Source organism: Oryctolagus cuniculus, chromosome 15 (genome assembly GCF_051225735.1).
Source record: "Oryctolagus cuniculus isolate XC-2025 breed Fujian yellow rabbit chromosome 15, ASM5122573v1, whole genome shotgun sequence".
In the NCBI taxonomy this organism is placed as follows: Eukaryota; Metazoa; Chordata; class Mammalia; order Lagomorpha; family Leporidae; genus Oryctolagus; species Oryctolagus cuniculus.
The window spans coordinates 14,309,533-14,332,430 of NC_142881.1; the positions used below are offsets into that span (position 1 = coordinate 14,309,533).

The following is a 22,898-nucleotide window of genomic DNA, read 5'->3' on the forward strand; positions in this document are numbered from 1 at the left end:
AGTAAAGTGGGGCGAACCCTGCCTGAGGACAGAGTCTTGGTTTTATTCCAATTTTTCCAGGTCTCTGTTTCAACACCTAGATCACGCTTCCTCAACAGTCTTTGAAAAACTTGGCCAAATTGAGGGGACAGCCTCTATTTCTTCATCCACTTTTGGTTTACTGTATTGTTTATCGTCTGCATCAGATCAAACAAAGCTCAGACCTCCCCAACAATGCTGCTATTTCAGATCTAAATGAGTGTGATTAAGATCTGATTTAGGGAATGTTACATTTAATTGTTGGTGGCCAAAGTGACATGTTTTACAAACTGAAATAAACTACTTGAAAAGTCTGAGTAGACTTCTTTTTTAAAGAAAAGATTTATTTATTTGAAAGTTAGAGTTATTGAGAAATAATGAAAGAGAGAGATCTTTCATCCACTGGTTCACTTTTTATTTATTTATTTATTTTTTTGACAGGCAGAGTGGACAGTGAGAGAGAGAGAGAGAGAGAAAGGTCTTCCTTTGCCGTTGGTTCACCCTCCAATGGCCGCCGCGGCCGGCGCGCTGCGGCCGGCACACCGCGCTGGTCCGATGGCAGGAGCCAGGAGCCAGGTGCTTCTCCTGGTCTCCCATGGGGTGCAGGGCCCAAGCACCTGGGCCATCCTCCACTGCACTCCTGGGCCACAGCAGAGGGCTGGCCTGGAAGAGGGGCAACCGGGACAGAATCCGGCGCCCCGACCGGGACTAGAACCCGGTGTGCCGGCTCCGCAAGGCGGAGGATTAGCCCAGTGAGCCGCGGCGCCGGCCCACTGGTTCACTTTCTAAATGGCCACAATGGTCAGGGCTGGGCCAAACTGAAGCCAGGAGCCAGGAGCTTCATCTGGGTTTCCCACAAGGGTGCAGGGGCCCAAACATTTGCCTATCTTCCATTGCTTTTCCCAGGACATTAGTAGGGAGCTGAATTAGAAGTGGAACAGCCAGGACACAAATTTGCACCCACATGGGATGCTGGCATTGCAGGACTTGCAATATCACAACATTGGCCCCAGAGAGGTTTAGTAGACTTCAAATGTTATTAATTCTTATCCTTGGTCTCACATCCCATGAAGATGATAAACTTGACACTACACAATCTTTGTAAATGTTGCAAATCGACCCTTCTAGCCTCCATTATAAGGGCAATTATCAAAACTCCATTAAGAATATCTACAGAAAATAATTTGCGATATGGGACAGGTGTTGTGATGGAGTGCATTAAGCCCACTTGCAATGCATATCAGCTTGCCAGTTTGAGTCCCGGCTCCTCCGCTTCCAATGCACCATTCCCATTAATGTGCTTAGGAAAACAGCACATGATTGCCACCCACGGGCTTCTGGCTTCGGTCAGGTCTGGTCCAGATGGTTGCAGGCATTTGAAGAGCGAAGCAGCAGATAGAAGCTTCTCTGTCTCTCTGTCTCTCCCCTTTCCCTCCCTCCCTCTCCCCCTCCCCTCCCCTTTTCCTTCTGTTACTTTCAAATAAATAAGTAAATATTTTAAAAATTGCAATAAAAGAGGACTGTTACCTGTATTAATGCAGTATGGAGGATGCTAAACATGGCTGCAATATTTATTTTTATCCTCAATGGGTTTCCATGAAGATGTATCCTTATTTTTTTTTACATACTCCACTTCAGGGAGAAATCTTTTTCAATTCACTCATGCGCAAAACCGAAGTGGTTCATATATATTATCACTTAGGAAAAAGCTAACAAAAAGGCTGCCACATAACGATCTGCTAGACATTGTTTGGAAAAGGAAAATCATGTCACCGAATAGTGCACATGACACAAATACACAAGCGAGACACCCTTGTGTACGTTTTTACAAGCGCTGCAAAGCTCCTCCAAGAAACAATCTGATGCTATTTGTCAGCGGTCCCCTCCAGAAAGGTCGCTTCCTGTAAGGGCCACGCGATTGATTTTTGGCACTGGAGGTAAAATTGAAGCTGTCACTTCAGAAATCACGAAGGAGCGGCCCTTGCACACGCAGAGTGCCTTCCTTCCCCCACTAGCTCGGGGGCACGTGATGTTTGGGGAGACCGCGCCCTGCCATCCTTCCAGGGCAATGCGCCTGCCTCCGATGAACCCCGAAGTCCGACTCTCAGCAGGGAATCGTCTTGATAAGGAGCATATCCTACTTGCCGTTATCTGTTTGTGTTGCAAGGTAATTCATTTCAGGTTGAAATCAAATTGTTTTAAGCTGAGCTAGTGTTTTTATTGGTGTCCCTCCAGCTGGCCTTTCCTTTTAAGTGCCGTCGTATTTCAAACGAGCTGATCTAAAGGAAAAGATTACTGCTGCCAGCGTGCATTGTCACAAGGGAACGAAGATGTGCGAGACCTATTTTATGTTATTTAGGTTTTTGTAAAGCATTGATAGGGGGATGAGTGGGCTAGGCTGCTGCCAGGGAAATGAGCTGTCTCGTTGAAGAGGGGTCAGGGTAGACGTGTGGTGGTAGGAGGGAAAATCTAACACAATCTGGTAGCAGTTGTTGTAAAATTGCCATTTAAAGTTGAGGAAGGCAATATTTGTAATATGTAACAGACATTGTAAAAAAACACAACTCTGAATCACCAGGCAACATTCACCATTGGTTTCCATCGCAATTAAATGTATGCATTTAGTGTTACCCACTGCCCCCCAAAAACATTCAAGGAAAAAATTCAATGCCCATGAATGACCAAGTTTAACCTTGGGCCTTGCATAGTGAAAGAAAACATTCAACTTTAATCTACCTTCCAGTTTAACAACAACAAAACATCGCAAAGTCTGGATGTAGTCGGTGGGCCTGTTTATGCTAGTTTACTTAGAAAGGGCTTAGACAGCTGGCCCAAGGCATTTTTACAAAGTTGGCATTTGAGTTGACATTAAAATTCCAGTGTGTCCCTACACAGGGCCTGTTCTTAGATAACTTGTACATCACTGGAAAGTGCAACATTGTAAATATTTTTGGGCAACAGAGACTACAGAGGCACAAAGAAATGTTATAAGAATTTGCTCGCTAATGCTCTCTGCACGGCGGATTTTCTAGTGCTGAATCTCCTATCTGACCATACACACAGCCGGTTTAAAGAAGCTTATGCTTAAATGACTATCTTGCCTGAGTGAAAATACCGTGCTTGCCAAAAATAGCATTGGCTACGCCGTTTGAAGCTGAGTGGAATACAGTGTGCCTTGAGCGGTGTTGGAGGGGTTTGGGTTCTTGTTCAATTGCTCCACAGCCAGTCCTTGAGCGGGGGAGAATTATTTCCTCAACTGAGTGTGGAAGGGCTGCAAAACAGGTCAGAATGTGTTGTTTATGGAAAAACATTGAAAATCACAGCTAAGGTGCTGCTCGGGCCGCCTGCATCCTATTTGGGAGAGTCTGGGTTTGAGTCCTGGTGCCACTCCCGATTCCAGCTTTCAGCTCATGAGCACACAGGGAGGTACTGGTGATAGCCGATACAGCCGGGTTCCTACTACCATGGTGGGAGAGGCCTGGATGGAATTCTAGCTCCTAGCTGCAGCCTGGGCCAGGTGTTGGGGTTTGAAGAATGAACTAGTGGATCAAAGATCTCTGACTCTTTCTGCCTTTCAACCAAATATTTAAAAAAAAAATTAAAAAGAATTATAACAGTCTCATATTGGGAAAGCAACATAACACTTGCTGTTTTCATTGCAGGGCCGGAGAAAATAAAGGTCAACAGTTGCTTGGCTGCACTGGCTGTGCCAGATACTCTGATTCTGAACACCAGAGGAAGTGCAGCAGAACTGGAAGCGAGGATTGCCTGTTTATCAAAGGGTTGGCGCTCAAGGAATGCTCACCACGCACATCAGCTACCCTCAGGTGATGTCCATGAGAAAATCCCTTTCGGCCAGGGAGAAACCCATGTCGAGCGAAGTCTCGGGATCTCCTAGCCACTGATTAACCACGAACACGTGCAAAGAGGGCGTGTGTGCAACTCGGTGTTGGCAGAGCAGGTGTCGCTCTGGTTGCATGAAAAGGGGCCCCAGTCATCGCTCTGCCCTCTTGGGGCGGCCACCATAAACAGGCCACCCCAAAGGCTTCTCTCTCTTTTGATTGTTTTTTAAAGATTCATTTATTTGAAAGGTAGAGTTACAGAGAGAGAGAGAGAGAATCTTCAATCCACCGTTTCACTCCCCAATGGCCATAACTCTGGCTGAAGTCAGGAGTCTGGAACTCTCTCCGGGTCTCCCCTGAGGGTGGCAGGAGCCCAGGCACTTGGGTCATCTTCCACTGCCTTCCTAGGCGCGTTAGCAGGGAGCTGGACTGGAGGTGGAGCAGCCAGGACTCCAACCAGTGCCTCTATGGGATGGCTGCACCACAAGGCTGGCCCCCTCTCTCTTTCCTGAAGCTCCTGAGAGATGCCAGTGAGGCTGGGAATGTGTCTCAGAGTCCACTGGGCCTTTCAACCACAGCCCAGGCTCTGGTCTGACCTCCACCTGCAGGGGTGTCTGAGGACTTCCTTGGAAGGGGGAGACCCCCACTGTTTCCCCGAGAGCAGAGGCAGGGCCGACCTCGGGGCAGCATCCCGGCTGAGGCCCAGGAGTCGCAGCGCTCGGTCCTTTGTGAGCGGCTGGAGAAGAGAGGGCTCTGGATCCTTCCTGCTGTGGCTCCTTCCCAGTAGCGCCCTCCCCAGGCCTGACACAGCAGTGCCACTGACAAGGGCAGGGCTGGGAAGCAGATGACAGCACAGGTACTAAGCCCCAGACTTGCCAAACAGCATACAGGCTGTGCTCACCAGACTCAGCTCTGCCACGGTGGCACCAGACTGGGGAAGCTGATTTCATGTAAACAAGGACAATTTCTGTAAACACAGACCACATGGCCGGGGACACGGATCCTCAGCTGCAGCCAGCCTCCTGGCTGCTGGGGCTTTCCCGAGTTACAGCTTGCATGCTCAGGACCGTTCACGGTGCCCAGGACGCCATTCCAACAGCACACATGGAAGAGTTCAGTGAGAATGTGCAGTGGAGAAAAAGGTATTTTGAATGTGGAAATTTGAAAACACAAATTTTATAACCAAGTCTTAGATGGGGAGGGTCCTTTTCAGGTTCTCAGGGTATTTTTTTTTCCTGAATGATCTTGGAAGAGTGAACAAACACAACAAAACTGCATTTGGCAGTGGGAGTTGGAAGAGCCAATGTTTTTATTTCAGTAAAGTCCCAATTAGTAGCACATTATCATAAAATGTTGGCTTTTGAAAGCGGATTTGAACTTTTATACAATCTGTTTTTAACACTGGCATGCACACCTGTGTACATATATATTGATAGTGTCTCTGGTTCTATTTCTTGATTTAAAAACTTGATAGAACGAAAATGTTCAATGTACACTATAATGAAAACACTGCTGTTACACTAACCAGATGGCTTGTACTCCTTGGAAAATGATTTAACGCATTTTGAATTAGAGTGATAACTTTGTTATTTAAAGAACTCCCTCCAACTGTAGACAAAGGTCGGTGCGTGTCCCGGATGTGCCTCCTGGGAAGAGTCGCTGGGTCTGAGGCACTCACTGCTCTCCAGTTCCCATCCTGGTGTGTCTGAGCCTGTGGCTGGGAATCTGCTCCCACCCTGGGAATCCCCAGCACCAAGCAGGTGCCAAGCTCACCCTGGTGAAGAGCACATGGGTTTGGAAGTTGAGTTTTAAAAAAAGTGGAGGTGGGTAGAATTGCTTCACTTGATCTGTTCCCCTTTTTAAATATATTTTCCAAATCACAGTCTCCTATTCCCTGAAGAGTGATGTACTGCATGTGACAACATGTTAGCGCTGGCCTCCATCTTGCCTAATCTGTGAGTGAAAGGGGACGACTGATGTGCCTGTTTAAATGTCATCAGCAGTAATTCTGAAAAATACTCTACTGACATGGTACAGGTTTAGTCAAAGTTCCAGTTGACCCAAATGTCAAAGTAGGTTTTCTTTTTCTTTTTTTTTTTTTTCTTACAGGAATTCCCTATATGCTAGAAATACAGGAACTTAAGATCTTCAGGAAGTCTTTTTGTAAATATCTACCTTTTACCTCTGGTGAAAAGATGGATGGAAATCAATAGTTGTTTCCATCTATTAATTAGGAGAGGGGTGGCCTGGTGGCATCCTGATGAGCCCCGGAGGCTGCACCGAGCTCCACCGTGGGAGCCGTGTGGCACCTTCTGGCATCACCACCACTCCACAAGCCGGGCTCCATTACTTCCGTTTCCCGGCAGATGGCTAGGGCTTCAACATGTCCAACACCACCCAGCGCAAAGCTGGTCCCCACATCCTGGCCCCAGCTGTCCATGAGTCTGCACTCCACATGACTCCAGGGTATAGACAACAGCCGTCCGTTCCCTCCACCATAGACTTGAAAGGAAGAAACCGGGAAGTACAGCACTTGTCAGTCACACACAGGAACAGGTCTCAGGCAGGCCTCTGCCCTTGTGGTGAAGACCCTCACACACCCCATCCTGAAGTGCCTGCCTTTGGGGCCCAGCCCTAACCCCCGACTCCAGTCTCCTGCTGGTGAAGACGCTGCAGGACAGAGTGATGGCACCAGTGACTTCGGTTCTGCAACTCACATGGGAGGCCTGAGCTTTGGTCCTGGCCACTGTCGACGTTCCTATTTGAAGCTTTCCTATGGACCACAGCACTACAGTACACAGCACTTGTCTTCCTTCCCTATGTCTCACTAAAATAAATTTCCATTTAAAGCAATTATGAGAATCCCAATTTGCTTTAAATTGATTAAATCAATCTGTAAGCCTGTGCAGATTCTTTATCACAATAATTTTCTAGTTGTCCAAATTGTGTCCCCATGTTAACTTTTAAAACTCCATTCTACTTAACCAAAATTTATTCACACTTGGCTGAAGGAGAAATCCTAAAATCTAGAGAATTTTTCAAAGTCATTCCAAGCTGAAATGTTCAGAAGTTCATTAAAGTCGGTTTTCAAGAGAATCGTTCATTTATCACCTGATCTCTTGGAAAGTATCTGCATAGATGTGTGGTTTGATTTTCCTAAAATGAAAGCATCCAAATTTAATGTGTTTGGGATGCAGGGGAAAAGAAACCAAGACACAGACTCAGAGTGATTATCCTTGATCCTCGATGTCTTTTCAACCCACCTCACCTGAGGGTGAAGAATTTTCTTGCTAGTAAAAACCTTTGATAAGTTATTGCATAATTAGCCATGGAGTTAGAACTATTTGCCCCCAAAAGTTACAGTATGACTTTAACTTAACATTGCATTGTGTCCCATGGTTCTCTAAAATTTGAATTTTCAGGTTTTAAGGACCCGATGGGATTCAAAGTGGAAAAACGTTGATGATTCTTTCACAGTAATACTATTTGCTTAGCCTCTCTAAAAATAGAGATGAAACAGATTTACCATCCATGGCTGTATGTTTTTATACACAAGCTTTCTCTCCTGACAACTGCTGGAGAATTAAACAAATTGGCGATCATTTTATTTTTAAATGATTATATCTTTATAATCACTACTTTAGTCAATTTATTTTCCCACGAGAAAAGTTAACATTTAAAGGGTCCAAAATAAGCTGAAAAGATTACTTGATTGTTTCTAGGAGATATTACAGGCTTAGGTCACTGTTTTTTTTTTTTGTTTTTGTTTTTTTTTTTTTTTTGAGTGAGAAAATACCATAAGAAAATAAAAACAAGTGGTACCCCCTTGACCCACACCCTTCAAATAGAACTCACGGCTATAGATAAAATTAGTAAAATTACTCTAGGAATTCATCTTCTTTTAATGCATGGAAAATAGCAAAATTACCATGCCAACATAAGGAATATATGCTATAATTCATAAATGCTTAATTATTAAAATAATGACACAAACATGGTTAGATGCAACCTAGAAATATCTTATAAGATGCAACTACATAGTGTGTGGTCATTCCTGTTATATATTACATTGAATCTTCATCAAATTAAGCCAACCGTGTATAAATGACATTATGAAATAAACATTTAATATCACAATAGGGTCGTGTTCTGCTACTGTACATCCATGGCATGCAAGTAACTACGCATTAGCTGTAAACAGTAAAGTGTAATTACCTTCCAGAAATCCAAAGAACATGAAAGGTACATATATAGTTCTAAACAACTATATTTAAGTGACTTTCATATTGAACAAAACTATATCATATACAGCAGCTTTGGATATCTTTGTCACTGTTCTTACATATATTCTGTAGTCACACTGAAGGTAGGAAATGCAATACAAACTAGATCTGTTAGTGCTACTGAGTTTCAGTGAACTGTTGTCAACGTTCTTAGGAATCAAATGATTTTATGGCCTAATGTGAAAACTGTTTCGTTTTTCTTTTCTGCCGTCATTCAGAGCTTTGAGTTGTGAAGAATATGCTGAATGTGGGCACCAATGAAGTTATTTTGCAAACTGTAGGCTTTCTCTCATGGCACCAATATGTTCATATTAGAAATAAGAATAATATTGGTGCTTGCCAGCCCACACTTTCCTCTTCTTTTATTCTAAGTGAAAGAGCTGGCAGGAAGGAACTTGGGCCATGTTGTAACTTGGGAGGCGTCACCTCTAAAATACGCTTCATTCCCTTTGGGAAAGGCAAGTAAAATCTAGCAGCTAGGAGAGGAAGGCCAAAAGGAAACGACATGTTCTTGCAAACATGCAAAGAGATCATTCAGGTCTGATCCAATGATTCGTAGGCAATTAAAAAATTATCCTGTTGGAGCAAAAGCTGTACAACAACTATTTCAGCTCTCTTCAGGTTGTGGTATTGGAGGCTGTTTTTGGAAGGAGGGGAAACTGATCGCTGGACAGGCTTTTCCATGCTCCATCAGCTCTGCTAACGAGTGAGGTGGCTGGCATGGCCGACAGGAATGTCCTCTACACTCAGAATTCTAACACACAGCCTGGAAAGTGGCATGGGCTCTCCAACCAGACGACTCCTTCCACTCTGCGTTCTTGCTGGGTAGATGTGGTCACCTTCTCAGACTGAATTCGGAGAGAGCATGGTCATGTGAGACATTTAAACACATCTACGTCCTACTATTGAGTCAAAAATCTTACTTTCACATTGATAATGAGATAAAACAACATTTAAAGCCATTGCAACTTATTCATTTCCTGTTCATAGACAGGAAATAAATTTGCTTATGAGGCAAAAACTGTACAATTCTCATCATTCAGGCATTATAAAATGTCTTTCTTTAAAGTCTTGGGATATAAACAATTGATTTATATGAATTACCTATTTTTCATCAGCACTAAGAAACAGTATACATCTTCTTCCAGATTACTTTAATGCTAACTGTGAGAAGCCTAAGACAGCCGTAAAAACGGACTTCATCACCTGTGACCATCAATGCTATCATTTTTATAAAACTCACAAACATTCTTTGGCCACCTGGGTCACTGCCCACTTGGAGGGAACTGCATTCAGGCCTTGGGTCATACAGAGATCTGCCTCCATAAAACCTGAGGCCATAAAACAGCTTTAACGGAAGCCATTTAGGAAGTAAAACAGTACAGAATATACAGGGGCGACTTCCATTTCTCAGACACAGGTTCCTTGACGTGTGGAGAGATGCTTTCGATTCCGGACTCCCGAAGTCTTGTCTTTACTCTCTGAAGGCTTCTGCTGGGAAATGTCTACTAGAGCACTGGCAATTGCAAGGCCTGCAGGAAAAGGAGAAAGGGATTTACGTGCTGTGGCAACATTTCTGGGATGGTGACAGTGTGGCTCATGGTTCTGCTTTCCACCGTTTTCCATTTAGTGATCAAACATACAGCTGTAACTTCCAATAATTCAGACCTGTTAGCATCACACGTGAACAAGAACAAGGACCCAACAAAGTTAATTTACTCTTACTTTGGACAATCAAATTCAATGTTAGGTTAAAAAAAATCACATTCAGTTGTGGATATGATCCCATGCTGTAGTTCCCACGTCTGAACACATGTTTGTTCCATATATACCAAGAATTTTCAAAATCACTGTTCTGTTTTGTTTTTTAGGAGCAAAGCTCATCAAGATTTTTAAAAATTTAGAGAAGTTTTAACTTTAGAGAAATGTAACTGCTACTGATACATGTTTATCAGCTAAAGTCCATAGTGCACATGGGGTTAAATCGCAGTGTTGTACAGGTCTTTGGGTTTTGACAAATGCATAATGGACAAATGACATTGTTCACAATTATTCTATATTATTTCATTCTTGATAGTGAAGCCATACAGAATAGTTAGTTTCACTGCCCTAAAAAATCCCCTGTGCTTCACCAATTTGTTCCTCTGGGAACCAGGGATCTTCGTAAAATGTCCCTGATTTTGCCTCTTGCAGGACGTCACACAGTCGGAGTCCTGCAGCGTGTGACCTATAAGACTCTTCTCTCACCTGGAAATGTAAACTTCAGCTGCCTCCGTGTCTCCTTTTGGCCTGATAGCTCATTTCGTTTTATTGCTGAATGTGATTCCCCTGTGTGGGTCTACCATGGGCTCCTGCTGCAGGACATCTCGATGGCTCTCGCTTCCAATTTTTAGAAATTATGGTTAAAGCTGTCATAAACAATTGTGTGGAACTTTTTGTGTGGCTTGCAGTTTCCAGTCCTCAGACTCCTAAGAGCACGGTTCCTGGATAACATTATAAGTCGATACTTTGACTTTTTAAGGAATTGCCAAACTGTTTTTCAAAGTGTCTGTAGCTTTTCTTTCCTACCAGCGACAAATGAGCGCTCCTGTTGCTCCACATCGTCACCAACATTTGCTGTGGTCGGTGTTTGGATTTTAACCATTCTAATAGGTAGGGAGCAGTAGCTTACGGTTGTTTTTACGTGCATTTCTCTAATGATGCACAATGCCGTTCATGTGTTGATATATTTATTCGCCATCTGCATACCTTCTCTGGTGAGATGCTGCTCAAATCTTTGGCTCATTTTCTTACTGTTGAGGCTTAAGAGTTCTTTGTAAATTTCGGGTACCAGTTTAACAAATACACATTTGGCAAATATTTATTCATGGTACATGGCTTCTCTCAACCTGTCTTGAAGGACATGTGAGAAAGTCTCCTGGGGGGTCGAGTTGTGCTATTCATAAATGGACATGGAAAAAGACAATTTGTTAAAAAAAATTACTGGTAAGATGTTTTAGGTATATAAAAAGGACCTTGAGTCTTATTGGGAGAACGTGATCCCATATATGAACCTCTAACTACCATAGGTAACCAAATAGGTTATTGTGTTGTTACACTGATTTTTTTTTTTCATTGTTTGTCCCTTTATTGGAAGGAACATGTGAGAAGATGCTCAGGACAGTGCAGACTTTACAAATTTATGCAAATGCTGCTGAACCTAATGCCCTTGGTCTTCATAACTATACATGAGTCATTTTTGTTTCTGTTGGGTCCCATGAAATTCTCAAGTAAAACAAAACGCATCAAATCATAACACTAAACCAAGAGGCCAGACAGCTTGGTTTAGCTCATGTTCCTTTCTCCAAGGTCATGAAGACTTGACTCCGAATTGAGCTGATCTAATGCCCGGATCCTCACGGACATCTTCTCTACACGATGCTCTTGGAGGAAAGCCTCATTTTTGGATCTTGTCCTAGGAAGAGGCTGTTGAATTATTTGATTTCTAAGGCTCAGTTTATTCTAGAAGCTTCCTGGAACAGGGATTGTCAACAGCATGCAATGCCCATGGACAGACGTGAAGGCCATCAGAGGAAGGTAAAGCAGCCCCGTGCAGCATTGCAGAAGCCAAGGGAGGGCAGACCAATGGCATCTCTCACCATGGGACCAGCAGGATAGGGTCTGCTGACGGACGGGCCAGCATCTGGTGATCTTGGAGTCATTCTGCACTCACGAGAATGGACGCCTAGAATGGGGGTGCGAGGAAGTGGGGCCAGCAGACCCAAGTCCTATGTTTAAGATGTTCAGCAATGGAAAGAGAAAAGTAGGCTTATCCACTTGGAGCAGGCAACAGGGTCAGATGAAACATGCGTACATGTGTGTGGCTACATGAGTCTGTGGAGCCTCAAGTACATTTGACAACAGAAAAGAGGGTATTTGTGGAAAAGGATAAATTATGGTGTTAGAAAGGGAAGGGATCACTAAATTACAATAATTACTGGCTAGGCTAATAGTCTTGTACAAATAGATTTACTCATTCTCTCAGGATATCCAATATGACCCCGATACCCTAGAGATAACACAGTATTCAGAGTTTAAATAGAAATTGCTCTCTCGACCCAAAAGTCTTCAAAAAGAGCACATGTTAAGTTCTGAAGTGCACAACAGAGATGCTTTAGCCAATTATTCTTCTGTAGTAAAAAAATTATCTTCTTTTTTCTTTAATCATTGGAGCCCAGAACATTATAATTTTTCTTGAATCACAGACTTAGGCTGTGATAACTAAAGGTCAGGCAGACCTTAAGTTTCCACAGATCTCCTGGCAGGCTTCTGTCAAAATTTACAACTTCCTGCCATCTCATCCTTGGCATCATTGTGTCCAGAGATGGCCAAACATGACAAATAATGTACATCTCCTTTAATGTGCACTGAGACCACTTACACTAATTCCAATGAGCGTAACATCCAACTATGAAATCATGTTCTTCATTAAACCACGGCATGACCAAGTCCAAAGAAACTTAGGAAAATAATACTTTCCCAAGTGTGGCTGCAAATGGTGTTTTCCTTACAGTGCCAGGAGAGAGAGAAGTAAACAGTGTGAACTGCCTACACAAGAAATCCTAGGCTAATTCAAAACTGTCGCTGCATCTTTGACTTTCACGGTAAATGAAGTCCAAAACCTAATTAAAGTAGTATCTCTCACAACATATCCTGCGTTTACTAATGATTCTGAAGCTTAGGAATATGCTCAGTTGAGAAATCATAACCTATAGTTCAGCTCTTAATTGACAACTAAAATGGCAAATTATGCTTACTGTTAATTTGACAGCTCTCTGTCCTTTCCTGTGAAAATATAACAGTCAACCACACTTCCAGATTCTGTGTCCATGCAATCGTGGGTAGGAAACCTCGCAGTCCTCTGGTCATGACCTTTGAGTGTCCACCACGTGCACTCCCACTGGACACTCAGGGTTGCTTGCCCTAGGTCTCCTCTTCTTGCTGGGCGAAATGTTACATTCTTCCAGATTTAAACTTGGGTCCTTCACTGGACCACGCAGTGTGTATTCTATCATGAGCTGTTCTTTATCAACCTTGTAATTTAATTAAGACAAGCACAATAACTATAAGAACTGCATTTGTGTGTGGCATATCTTAAACGTAATGTTAAACAAGCTTTTTATTACTAATTTTACAATTCTTTATGTCTAGTATATGGTAAAGTTTTAACAAAAAACAACCCGGAAATTGCTAGGTCCTCTTTCAACCTACAAGAGGACCCGGATACTAGAGCGAACGGGAGACACATCCCTGTCGCCTGGATCCCGCAGGGTGCAGAGGACTCATTATAGAAAGAGATGAAGTAGTCGCGTTGCTGCCCTTCAGCATGCCTGGTGATGGCAGAGGATCTAATTTTCTTAATTGATAAAAAGAAAAGTCAAGTCAGTAGCACTTTACAAAAGACAATCTTATCTTACCCATCCCCTAAGTGTAACATTTACGTGCTATGGGAGACTGGAAGATAAGAGCCAGATAATGGCCAGGCCATATATAAAATACCACAGAACTCTGATCTGTTCTGCTCAGAAAACAAATCCATTACCTCTGACTGCCAGCCCAGCAAGGCAGCCTGCTGTGTGTCGGACCTACATGTAGGAAGTGGGTCCACTAGCTCTAGTAACAATCTGCTGTACGAGTGCCTCTGATCCCCAGGCCTTGATTCACAGCCCGTGTCTTCCCTAATGTCTGTCTTTTCTTCCAACTCACCACAACCAGAGAAAGCCAAACATGGAGGCTGGCCCAGGCGGAGGATGCCCGCTCGCTTGTCGTTAGCGGCTCCAGCTCCCCAGGACAGCAGCCTCCAGCCCAGGCAGCACTGGGGCTTCCCCTCTTCCCACCAGGAAGCTCTCCTGTTCCTCCACCTGCTTTTGGGTCGATGCCGTGAAGCACACGGTGGTGGCTGACCCCCTTGCTACAGCAGCTTCAGAGTCAACAGCTTCAGCTCGTTTTCATTTGGTTGGTCTTGGTTTATTTCCACACAGGCAATGAAGAGATAAGGATAGCTTGAGATAACTCCAGATTTTTAAAAAGAGATAAATAAAGTAAGTGATGTACAGGCAGGTTCCTTGTGTTGGCCGTTGTGGCACACGTTCTCCTGCCGTAGAGTTCCCCAGACTTCTTTCCCCTGGCTGGTTTTCTGGGAATGACCCTGAACCCTGCACGCCACAGGAGGAAGTGCTTCCTCTTAGTCGGAAGCTGTGCAGTGGCGCGTGCTGCGTGGCCACGAGTTCCATTAAAATCAGGTCACTCCAGAAGATCATTTTTCAAAACGTCACACAAATCATCCTATGAAATCCACTTATTGTGTTCGCTAGGCCTAGCATAGTTCCTTGTTATCAAAGCAATACAATTAACCGGGGGGACAATTCATTATTCTAGACTGGCGGTCTACAGGAATTTCATTTACCATGTCAAGATGATGCACAGACGCTTCGGGCCAGCAGAATTTACATCAAAATATATGGGGGCTTCACTAAGAATGCTGGGGCTCAAGTATTTATTATGCACTTTACCTTTTTGCACTTCTAATTCTTAAACACCAGACACTATGACATTTAGATTATTTAAATATGAAGTATAAACCTCATAAGAAAGAACCATCTTCTGTTTGCCACGCCATTTTCCACGGCCTCTTGGTGCTTCCAGATGGAGCCTGCTGGCCTGGAGCACTCCTAGGAGCTGCTCTGGGTCGCTCAGGGCAGGACAGGTGCAAAAAGGCACAATTCCTCTGGGACCATGGGAGCTTCCTCCCATGAAAATGGACACAATTCAGTGGTTTCTGGGGTAGACACCAAGAATTACCACAGCTCTTCTGTAAATAAGTAGAATGTATGTGAAAAATCAAACCCTTCTTTATCCATAACCTTAGAAAAGACAAACTTTCTTCCTAAAATTTAAGAACTTCGTTTCTCTACCCTAAAGAGGAAACAGTGTAAATGACAAACAGCTAAATATTTAAATGGTAAATATATCTTTTTAGACCACTAAATCTGCAATGAAATCCACCAAGGAGAAACATCAGGAATTTAGTTATTGTTAGTGAAACTCTAGTTTTCCCTAATGAAAGTGAAATGTACTAGTAGACTCGAGCAGTAACAATCCAATCATAAAATTACTGATGTGTGTTTTTTTACAATTATGCAGAACAATTAATAAGTACAGTAATAAAACACTGCACATCAAGTGAAATTGCCCTGGAAAGAACATTCCCAGCTTATATACAAACATAGCACTTCTATTTTACGTTTGTGCAAAAGCCACAGAAAAGTCATTCATTTTGAAATGCTCTCCTCCCAAGTCTGTGTAAAAGAAGGCACTACTATATATTTTAATTTTCCAGGAAAACAGCTTCATTAGGCGTGAAAGGTTAATTGCAGGTTTAAGTGGAGTTCAGGGCACGGTGCGGGGTCTGTAGTGAGCTGCGCAGTCTGCTTCAGGAAGACTGAATGAGTGCAATAAACTGTTTGCCCTGCTGAAATGTTTTACTACCTCATTTACTATCTGTCTTCTTTTACTGCTTGTATTTGTAGTTCTTCTAAACCTTTAATGGCTACAGTTTTATTTCACTGTAATCAGATTTAAATGGAAATACCATGCTGGGATGTTTAAATGTTTTCCTTCTGATTGTATATAGCTACATACTACTGAGCAGAGTCTTGGCTATCCTTCTCATGATTAAGAAAGTGACTTTGGGAAACTTTGTTGCTACATAGACTCAGCTATTGTGCAGACAATTTAACATTCAGGGTGGCCACCCTTGCCAATATGCAAGTAGGGCTGGATGCATAATTAGAAAATATGCATTTCCATTTTAATTTATCTCTTGGAAGGCCAGCACAACTGAAGTCATTATTAGGCAAAATTCCAAAGGTTACATTGTTGAACAAAAATTGAAATACTTCAAATCTTGAAGACACTAGAATGACAAATGGACTAGTCAAAGCTGTCTGAGAGTTTAAAACAATGTTTCCCTTCACCTCCTAAGAGCCAATGACAACTACAAATGCTAATGTTTAAATACAAATGATAATTGCATTCTAGTTATAAATTTTTGTTTGGCCTTTAACATACTGTACTATTTTAAATTTCATTTAAAGATGAGTTACAGAAAATGTAATTTTACTCTAGCACCCCAGATGCCTTATCCAACACTTTCTGCAACATTGCTGAGAACTCCCTAAATTGTACGTGAACTGTCCTCTTACTCGTTAGGATGTGCTGAGCAAACCATGGCCACCTTGTCTCAAATTACTGTTCAGTGCAAATCCGTGTGGTTCTTAGCAAGTGAGGTCTCATCAGTTCTGATTTCAATTACATATGAGGGAGTTTTACTTGGTTCATCTGATATATTCTGACACTTGTTTTTAGAGCACGAACATGTATAAGAATCAGCCTTGCCACATTGGAAGCCATGTGGAACTCACTTGAGAATTCTCCCTTTAATCAACTGGGGAAATATATTCTTCCTTCAATCCAAACAAAAACAAAACACAAAAATATCCCAATTTCAATATATGATACACATTATTTTAAGCACTAGTCATTCTTAATTTTAGTGTTTACTGCTCACTGAAGAAATTGAACTATGACAGAATTATAATAAGGAACATACTTTCATTTTCATTGATGGGCATATTGTATGAATTTACATAAATTTTTAAAATATTTGTTTATTATTTAAGAAGGGAGAGAGTGAGAGTGAGAGTGAGAGTGAGAGTGAGAGAGAGAGAGAGAGAGCGCGCGAGCCATCTTCTAGTTCACTCCCCAAATGCCAACAATGGATTGGCCCAGGCTGAAGCTAGGATCCAGCTCTCTCACACAGTGCCAGCTGCCTAATTACTGGAGCCATCATCATTGCCTCACTGCATGCTCACTGGCAGGAAGCTAGGACTGGGAGGAGAGCAGGGACTTAAACCCAGGCACTCTGATAGGGAACATGGATGTCCCAACTGCTGTGCTAAATGCTTGCCCACACTGTAGTTACTTCAGTTTATCTAGCAGTAAAATGTCACCAGCTGCTTTAAATAAGTTATACATGTGAAAGTATTTTATAAGCCACCAAGTTCATGCAAACTGTTATTAATTTCCATATTAAAACAATCAGTTACTACTAATGATAAGAAATCACAAAGAAAGGACAAATGCTCCCAAAACTCCAAAGTCCTAAAAATTAAAAAAACTTTTTGAAGAGCAAATTATTTCATTCAACAATTATTTCTTGAGTACCCTCTGTGTGCTGGACACTTCCCTAGACACTAAGGAGTTATCAGTAAATAAGAAAGGCAAAAAATAAAAGATTCTGCACCTCATTGAACTTTTGTTATGGTGTGTGGGGAGCAACTGAGACTAAACTAAATTACTGGAACTAGGACTAATTCTATGCATCTGATCTCCCACAATATGGCGCTGAGAGTGAGCAAACAACTTCTACGCAGCTGCCTCACCAATTTGACTAACAAGTGGCAGCAGCTGATCCTGCTCCTGATTGGAGGAGAGCAGCGTACTCAGCGTGTGGGTAGCAGAGTTGGGATTGGTGGAAGAGGACTATAAGGGAGGAGAGAGACAACATGCACCAGGAACACCTGAGGAACCCCTGAGGAACCCCTGAGCAACCCCTGAGAAAGCTGGCCGGCGGTGTGCCGCTCCTCCACGGAAGCAGGGAAAGCGGCGGGGGTGCCACCCCTCCGCAGAGGCGGTGGTAGGGGGGGCGGCAGCTAACCCGGGAACGGCCAGGCAAAAAGAACAGCGCAGGGTCCAGTGTCGTTCCTCCGCGAATGGGGGAGCAACAATGGTGGATCAACCTCATGTATTCTTTTGACCAAATTATTGTAAGGATTAAATGTAAAGGATTTAGAACACCAGGCACATAAATGCTCAGAAATTTCAGCCAAAAACATCCTCCCCCTCATCATCATCCTCATCGTCATCATCATGTGAAAAGCCTGAAGCTAAATAATAAACAATAAACAAAACATGGCACATCCAAAGATTTTGCTTCTATCCATTGGTTGCATTCACGCATTCAAAAACCAGTATAGGGCTGGCATTGTGGCACAGCAGGTTAAGCCACTACCTGCTATGTTGGTATTTGATATCAGAGTTCTGGTTTGAGTCCTGGATGCTCTGCTTATAATCCAGCTTCCTGCTAATGTGCCTAGGAAAGCAGCTGAAGATGGCCCCAGTACTTGGGTCTCTGCCACTGTGGGAGACCCAGATGGAGTTATAGGCTCCTGGCTTTCACTTGGTCCTTTGGGGGGTAAACCTGTGGAAGGAAGAACTTTCTTTCTCTCTGTCTCTGTTTCTCTCTCTCCCTCCCTTTCTCTCTCTCACTCTGCCCTTCAAATAAATAATGAAATAAATCTTTAAAACAAAAAAGTGAGTAAAGCTACTGTGGGTTGCAATGCCAAAGCAAGAAGAAGTCTGCTGGAAAGATGGACTTGAAAGACTTGCAGCATCGATACAGGCATCATCATCATCAATGGGGTGACAATGTTCAGTCCTCAAGGCAGAATCAGTCTGATGCCTAGGATCACAAAACTGAGAATTTGCTCTTGAAGACATATATGATGCATATGTGTTACCTACTCATTGGAGAATCGGAAAATAACTGAAACTTATGCTGAAAAAATAGGGGGATAACAATATTCAACAGAGAAAGCATTGTTTATATTAATATTTGGGCTACTTCTAATACTCAATTACTTTTTATCCATTTTTTTCGGAGTTCAAAATGCTTTTGTTTTTTCTTTTCGAGGTTCCTGAAAACTACTGTGTTGCAGTGATCAGGATGCTATTTCTATATCATTGTTCACAGGCAGCCAAATGGGGCACAGAGTGATTAAGTGGCTGGGTCAGGCTCAGACAGCTGGGTGCGGTGGTGACAGCTGAAGCCCTGACTCCACTCGCCTCACTTTGCAGCCACAAGAAGGAAGCTGCCGCTTCAGGGCAGACGCCTACCGCAGCATTTTAAGCCAAATAGAAAAGAAACACAGAAATTGAGAGAAATACAGAGTCAGTTTTGGTCAAAGGCATTAATTACTGCTGATGGCGATAAAAGCAACAATAACACTATAAAGCCAGTGATTCTGCTACCATTGATTGAATGCTTGCTATAAGCCAGACATTGCCCTTGGAACTTTATATGCATTATTTTATTGATGTATGAGTGGATGACACTCCAGAGCAAACTGGCACACATGTATTGAGGACATACTGCAGGTGGTGGCACTGCAGTGATTCTTCTCAATAAGCATCAATTAGGAAGAGATGCCGGGCTCCTGGCTTTGGCAACAACTGCACAGAGGCAGTTTCTGAAGTGGGCCCAAGCCATGAGGGCAAAGAGAGATAGGAATGAGATCTCTGAAGTGGCTGTGGAGGGCAAAGATTCTTGAGAGAGATGCTCTGTGAGTGAGGTTTGAATGATGGAGAACTCACTGGCGTGAGGGGCAGGCTGAGGACCCACACGCTCAACAGCAGGGAGAGCAGGGGTGTCTGGGAAACCTCAGGGCATTCTCTCTAGATGGCCAATGGGAGAATCATGAGAAAGGAGACAGAGAGACAGGCAGAAAAGGGTCCATAAAACAGCCATAAGTGCCAAACTAGGACACTGCTTTATAATCTGCAACCTGAAAGAGCTGTGGAATGATTTCAAGGACTGGAGAGACATAATCAGGGTTTTATTTCAAAGAGGAACCTCTAGAGGTAGCATGAGACATGAACAGGGGATGAGGCTACTATTATTAAAATCAGATAAAGAAGCAGCAATAAGGAGATAAAAGGGATGAATAGGACAGATATTCTGGAGATTACTATGGGAGATGAAAGTAGGGCAGGGTCTAGAATGACTGTCTTTTTGGGCTTGGCTGACTGGTGCCTGCAAACACTATCTACCAGCACATGGTGGAACAGAAACAGCCAGTGCGTGGGGAGGCAGTGGCTCACTTATTTGGTTCCAGACATCCCAGGCCTGATGACCTGAAAGACATCTTACTGGGGCTCTCTAGTTGGATGTACAGGTAGGGAGCTCAGAGTCAAGTCTATCCCAGAAATGTAGAATCGGGAGTGATACAGGCAGGTAATGCCAGCCATTGCAGTGGTTAAACCTGGAAATCTCAGTGACTTAATGGAGTTGAAAGCTTATTTCTCACGATATTAGGTGTTCCTGGTTGGTGGCAGGGTATGCGGGGAGCAAGGAGGGAACAGTTCTGGTCCACGCAGGTATTCAGGGACTTACACTGATGCCAATTCTGCCATCTTCAATCTGGGGTTTACACGGTTGTCTTGCACACTGGCATCTAGGTGCCAGGTGGGAGATGAGAAAGTGGAAGAGGCAATCCCCTTCTAAACCATTCTGAGCCAGAAAAACTCACAACACTTTTTTTCCAAAGCCAGTGACAAGCAGTGTTTCCTGACAGCTCTCTTTTTTTTTTTTTATTTTTATTTTTTGACGGGCAGAGTGGACAGTGAGAGAGAGACACAGAGAGAGGTCTTCCTTTGCCGTTGGTTCACCCTCCAATGGCCTCCGTGGCCAGCATGCTACGGCCGGAGTACCGCGCTGATCCGATGGCAGGAGCCAGGTACTTATCCGGGTCTCCCATGGGGTGCAGGGCCCAAGGACTTGGGCCATCCTCCACTGCACTCCCTGGCCACAGCAGAGAGCTGGCCTGGAAGAGAGGCAACCGGGACAGAATCCGGTGCCCCGACTGGGACTAGAACCCGGTGTGCTGGCGCTGCAAGGCGGAGGATTAGCCTAGTGAGCCGTGGCGCCGGCCCTGACAGCTCTTTAGTACCGCGCTGAACCAGGGGCCAGGGTGTAATGTTGAGTGGAAAGCCTGCCTCCTTGTCCTTGGAGTGGCTGTGGCTTCCCTGGTAGAAAGAACAGAGGAAGAGGAGGGCTGAGAGTGAAGACAGGCTCACACAGACACGCAGGAGCACCTAGCACTGAGCCCGCCAGACTCCAGGAAGAGTGGACAGCGGCTGCTACCACCTGTGGCTCCTGTTCCTGCCTGCAGCAAGTAGTACCCAATGCCATAGCCACTGCACGTCCTGCACAGCTCAGTGCGTGGCTTCCAATTCAGAATTCAGGATTCAGAAAGTCCCTTGACAGATTTCTCTGGAAGGGAGTTAAGAGCAGGCGGCTGGCAGGGCCCAGACGTCGCTGCTGGCCTCTGCTCATGCATGTGCCCTCGTGTAGCAGAAAGCGGGGCCACTGCATCCCAGTGAAGTTGGGTCTGGCTCAGTTCAAGGGCTTCCTTGCAGGGAATGTGCACTGGGTCTTGCTACGTAAGGGCATGGGAAGGACTGGACGGACTTCTGTGGGAATGACAACCACACTGGTTATGTCAGGTGTGGTTTTTGCACTTACTGTTACATGCGGTTTCTCTGAGGCCAACACTGGGCAAGAAAATTGGATGTTAAGTCTCCGGGGAGGGAACAGACCAGGCTGGGACCTGATGTTGGGTCTGGCAATCTCTGAACAACCTGATGATTTTCTGATGCTTTATATTATACCAAACTTTGTCTTTGTAACTCTGTCTACTTCTCTCAACTAGGAGCACCTGGAAAGCAAAACAATGTTTTTATTCAGCTTTACATCCCAATTGTTACTTTAATGTAAGTGTAAAATAAATATGACCTGAATGCAGATGAAACAGTGTAGCTATGTGCTAAGGAAGAGGCTTCTGATTAGAAGGCTCTGTTTCCCGCCACTCTAAAGGCGCGCTGAAATACAAAGCTGCTTCCTTTGGTTTCTCTAATCCTCATTCTCAGTTGCTGAGGGCAGGGCGGGCGTGATGCAGGTCAGGGGAGGGACCTTGGTGGCATCAACGTGGCCACAGTTAGTCTATTGTTCAGGAGGAGGCCCGGGGGACATGACCTGCCTGGTGCTTCTGTGCTCGCACAGCGCTGAAGCCGGTTCCTAGGGGCTGTGCGTACTAAGCTCACACAGAGAGAGCTACACTAGCCTGCATCTGGCTCAGTCCCTTGGTCACCATTGTCTCTAAACAGGTTTTAATGTCTCTGGCTGTGTGTACAAGATTGACAAAAAATTGAAACAGCTGCCACACTGGCATGGCGTCAAGGCGCTGGCACTCAACTCTCCCCAAATGCCTTTGGAGCGGCCTTCCGTGTTTTAAATCAACTTTGGAAGTCCTTCTAGAAGCTTCCCTCAGTTCTGAAGGAATCACTTCAAAGGGAAAAATCAGTTCACCTTTCATATTCTGATCGCTCTCCTGAGACTGGTGCAGTGTTAGAGGCAACACAATTTTTTGTTGTTGGTAAATTTTTTTTAAGTTCAGATACCTACTTATAAGAAATTAGATTACAATTTTGAATCAAAGTTAAATAGTATGGGTGATGCTGTGTGTTCTTGTTTTCCATAGCATCTGTGTGAAATTAGGCAAATATAGGAGATAGATAAAGGCATAGAATATCACATCACACAGATACACGGCAATAAATATTAAAAGACAGCTATCAACTAAAAATACGGATTTTAGCATTTTTCAAGATGATGGTTCTGCTCCCTTAAGCTCATAGCAGTTAATATTTTTAAAAGATCAACACTAAAATAAATAGAAAATGCACAACTATTTCTGCAAAGTCAAAATATTATTTTCACAAATTTCATTCGAGAATTATTTTTTTTGACAGGCAGAGTGGACAGTGAGAGAGAGAGACAGAGAGAGAGAGAGGTCTTCCTTTGCCATTGGTTCACCCT

At 43.7% G+C, this 22,898-nt stretch overlaps 1 protein-coding gene across 4 annotated transcripts in view; it reads right to left on the minus strand.

Moving 5' to 3' along the window:
* Positions 1-7,729: 7,729 nt before the first annotated feature.
* The window catches only part of ATRNL1 (attractin like 1), an 818,312-nt gene continuing 803,143 nt past the window's right edge, over positions 7,730-22,898 (minus strand). For all 4 annotated transcript variants that reach the window (XR_011382205.2, XM_089314254.1, XM_070057169.2 and 1 more), the window contains one exon: positions 7,730-9,675. Coding sequence is in view for 3 of the 4 variants with exons in the window: in XM_089314254.1 (XP_089170380.1) it covers positions 9,554-9,675 (122 nt within the window). In the remaining variant the exon portion in view is untranslated. The remainder of the gene's footprint in view (positions 9,676-22,898) is intronic.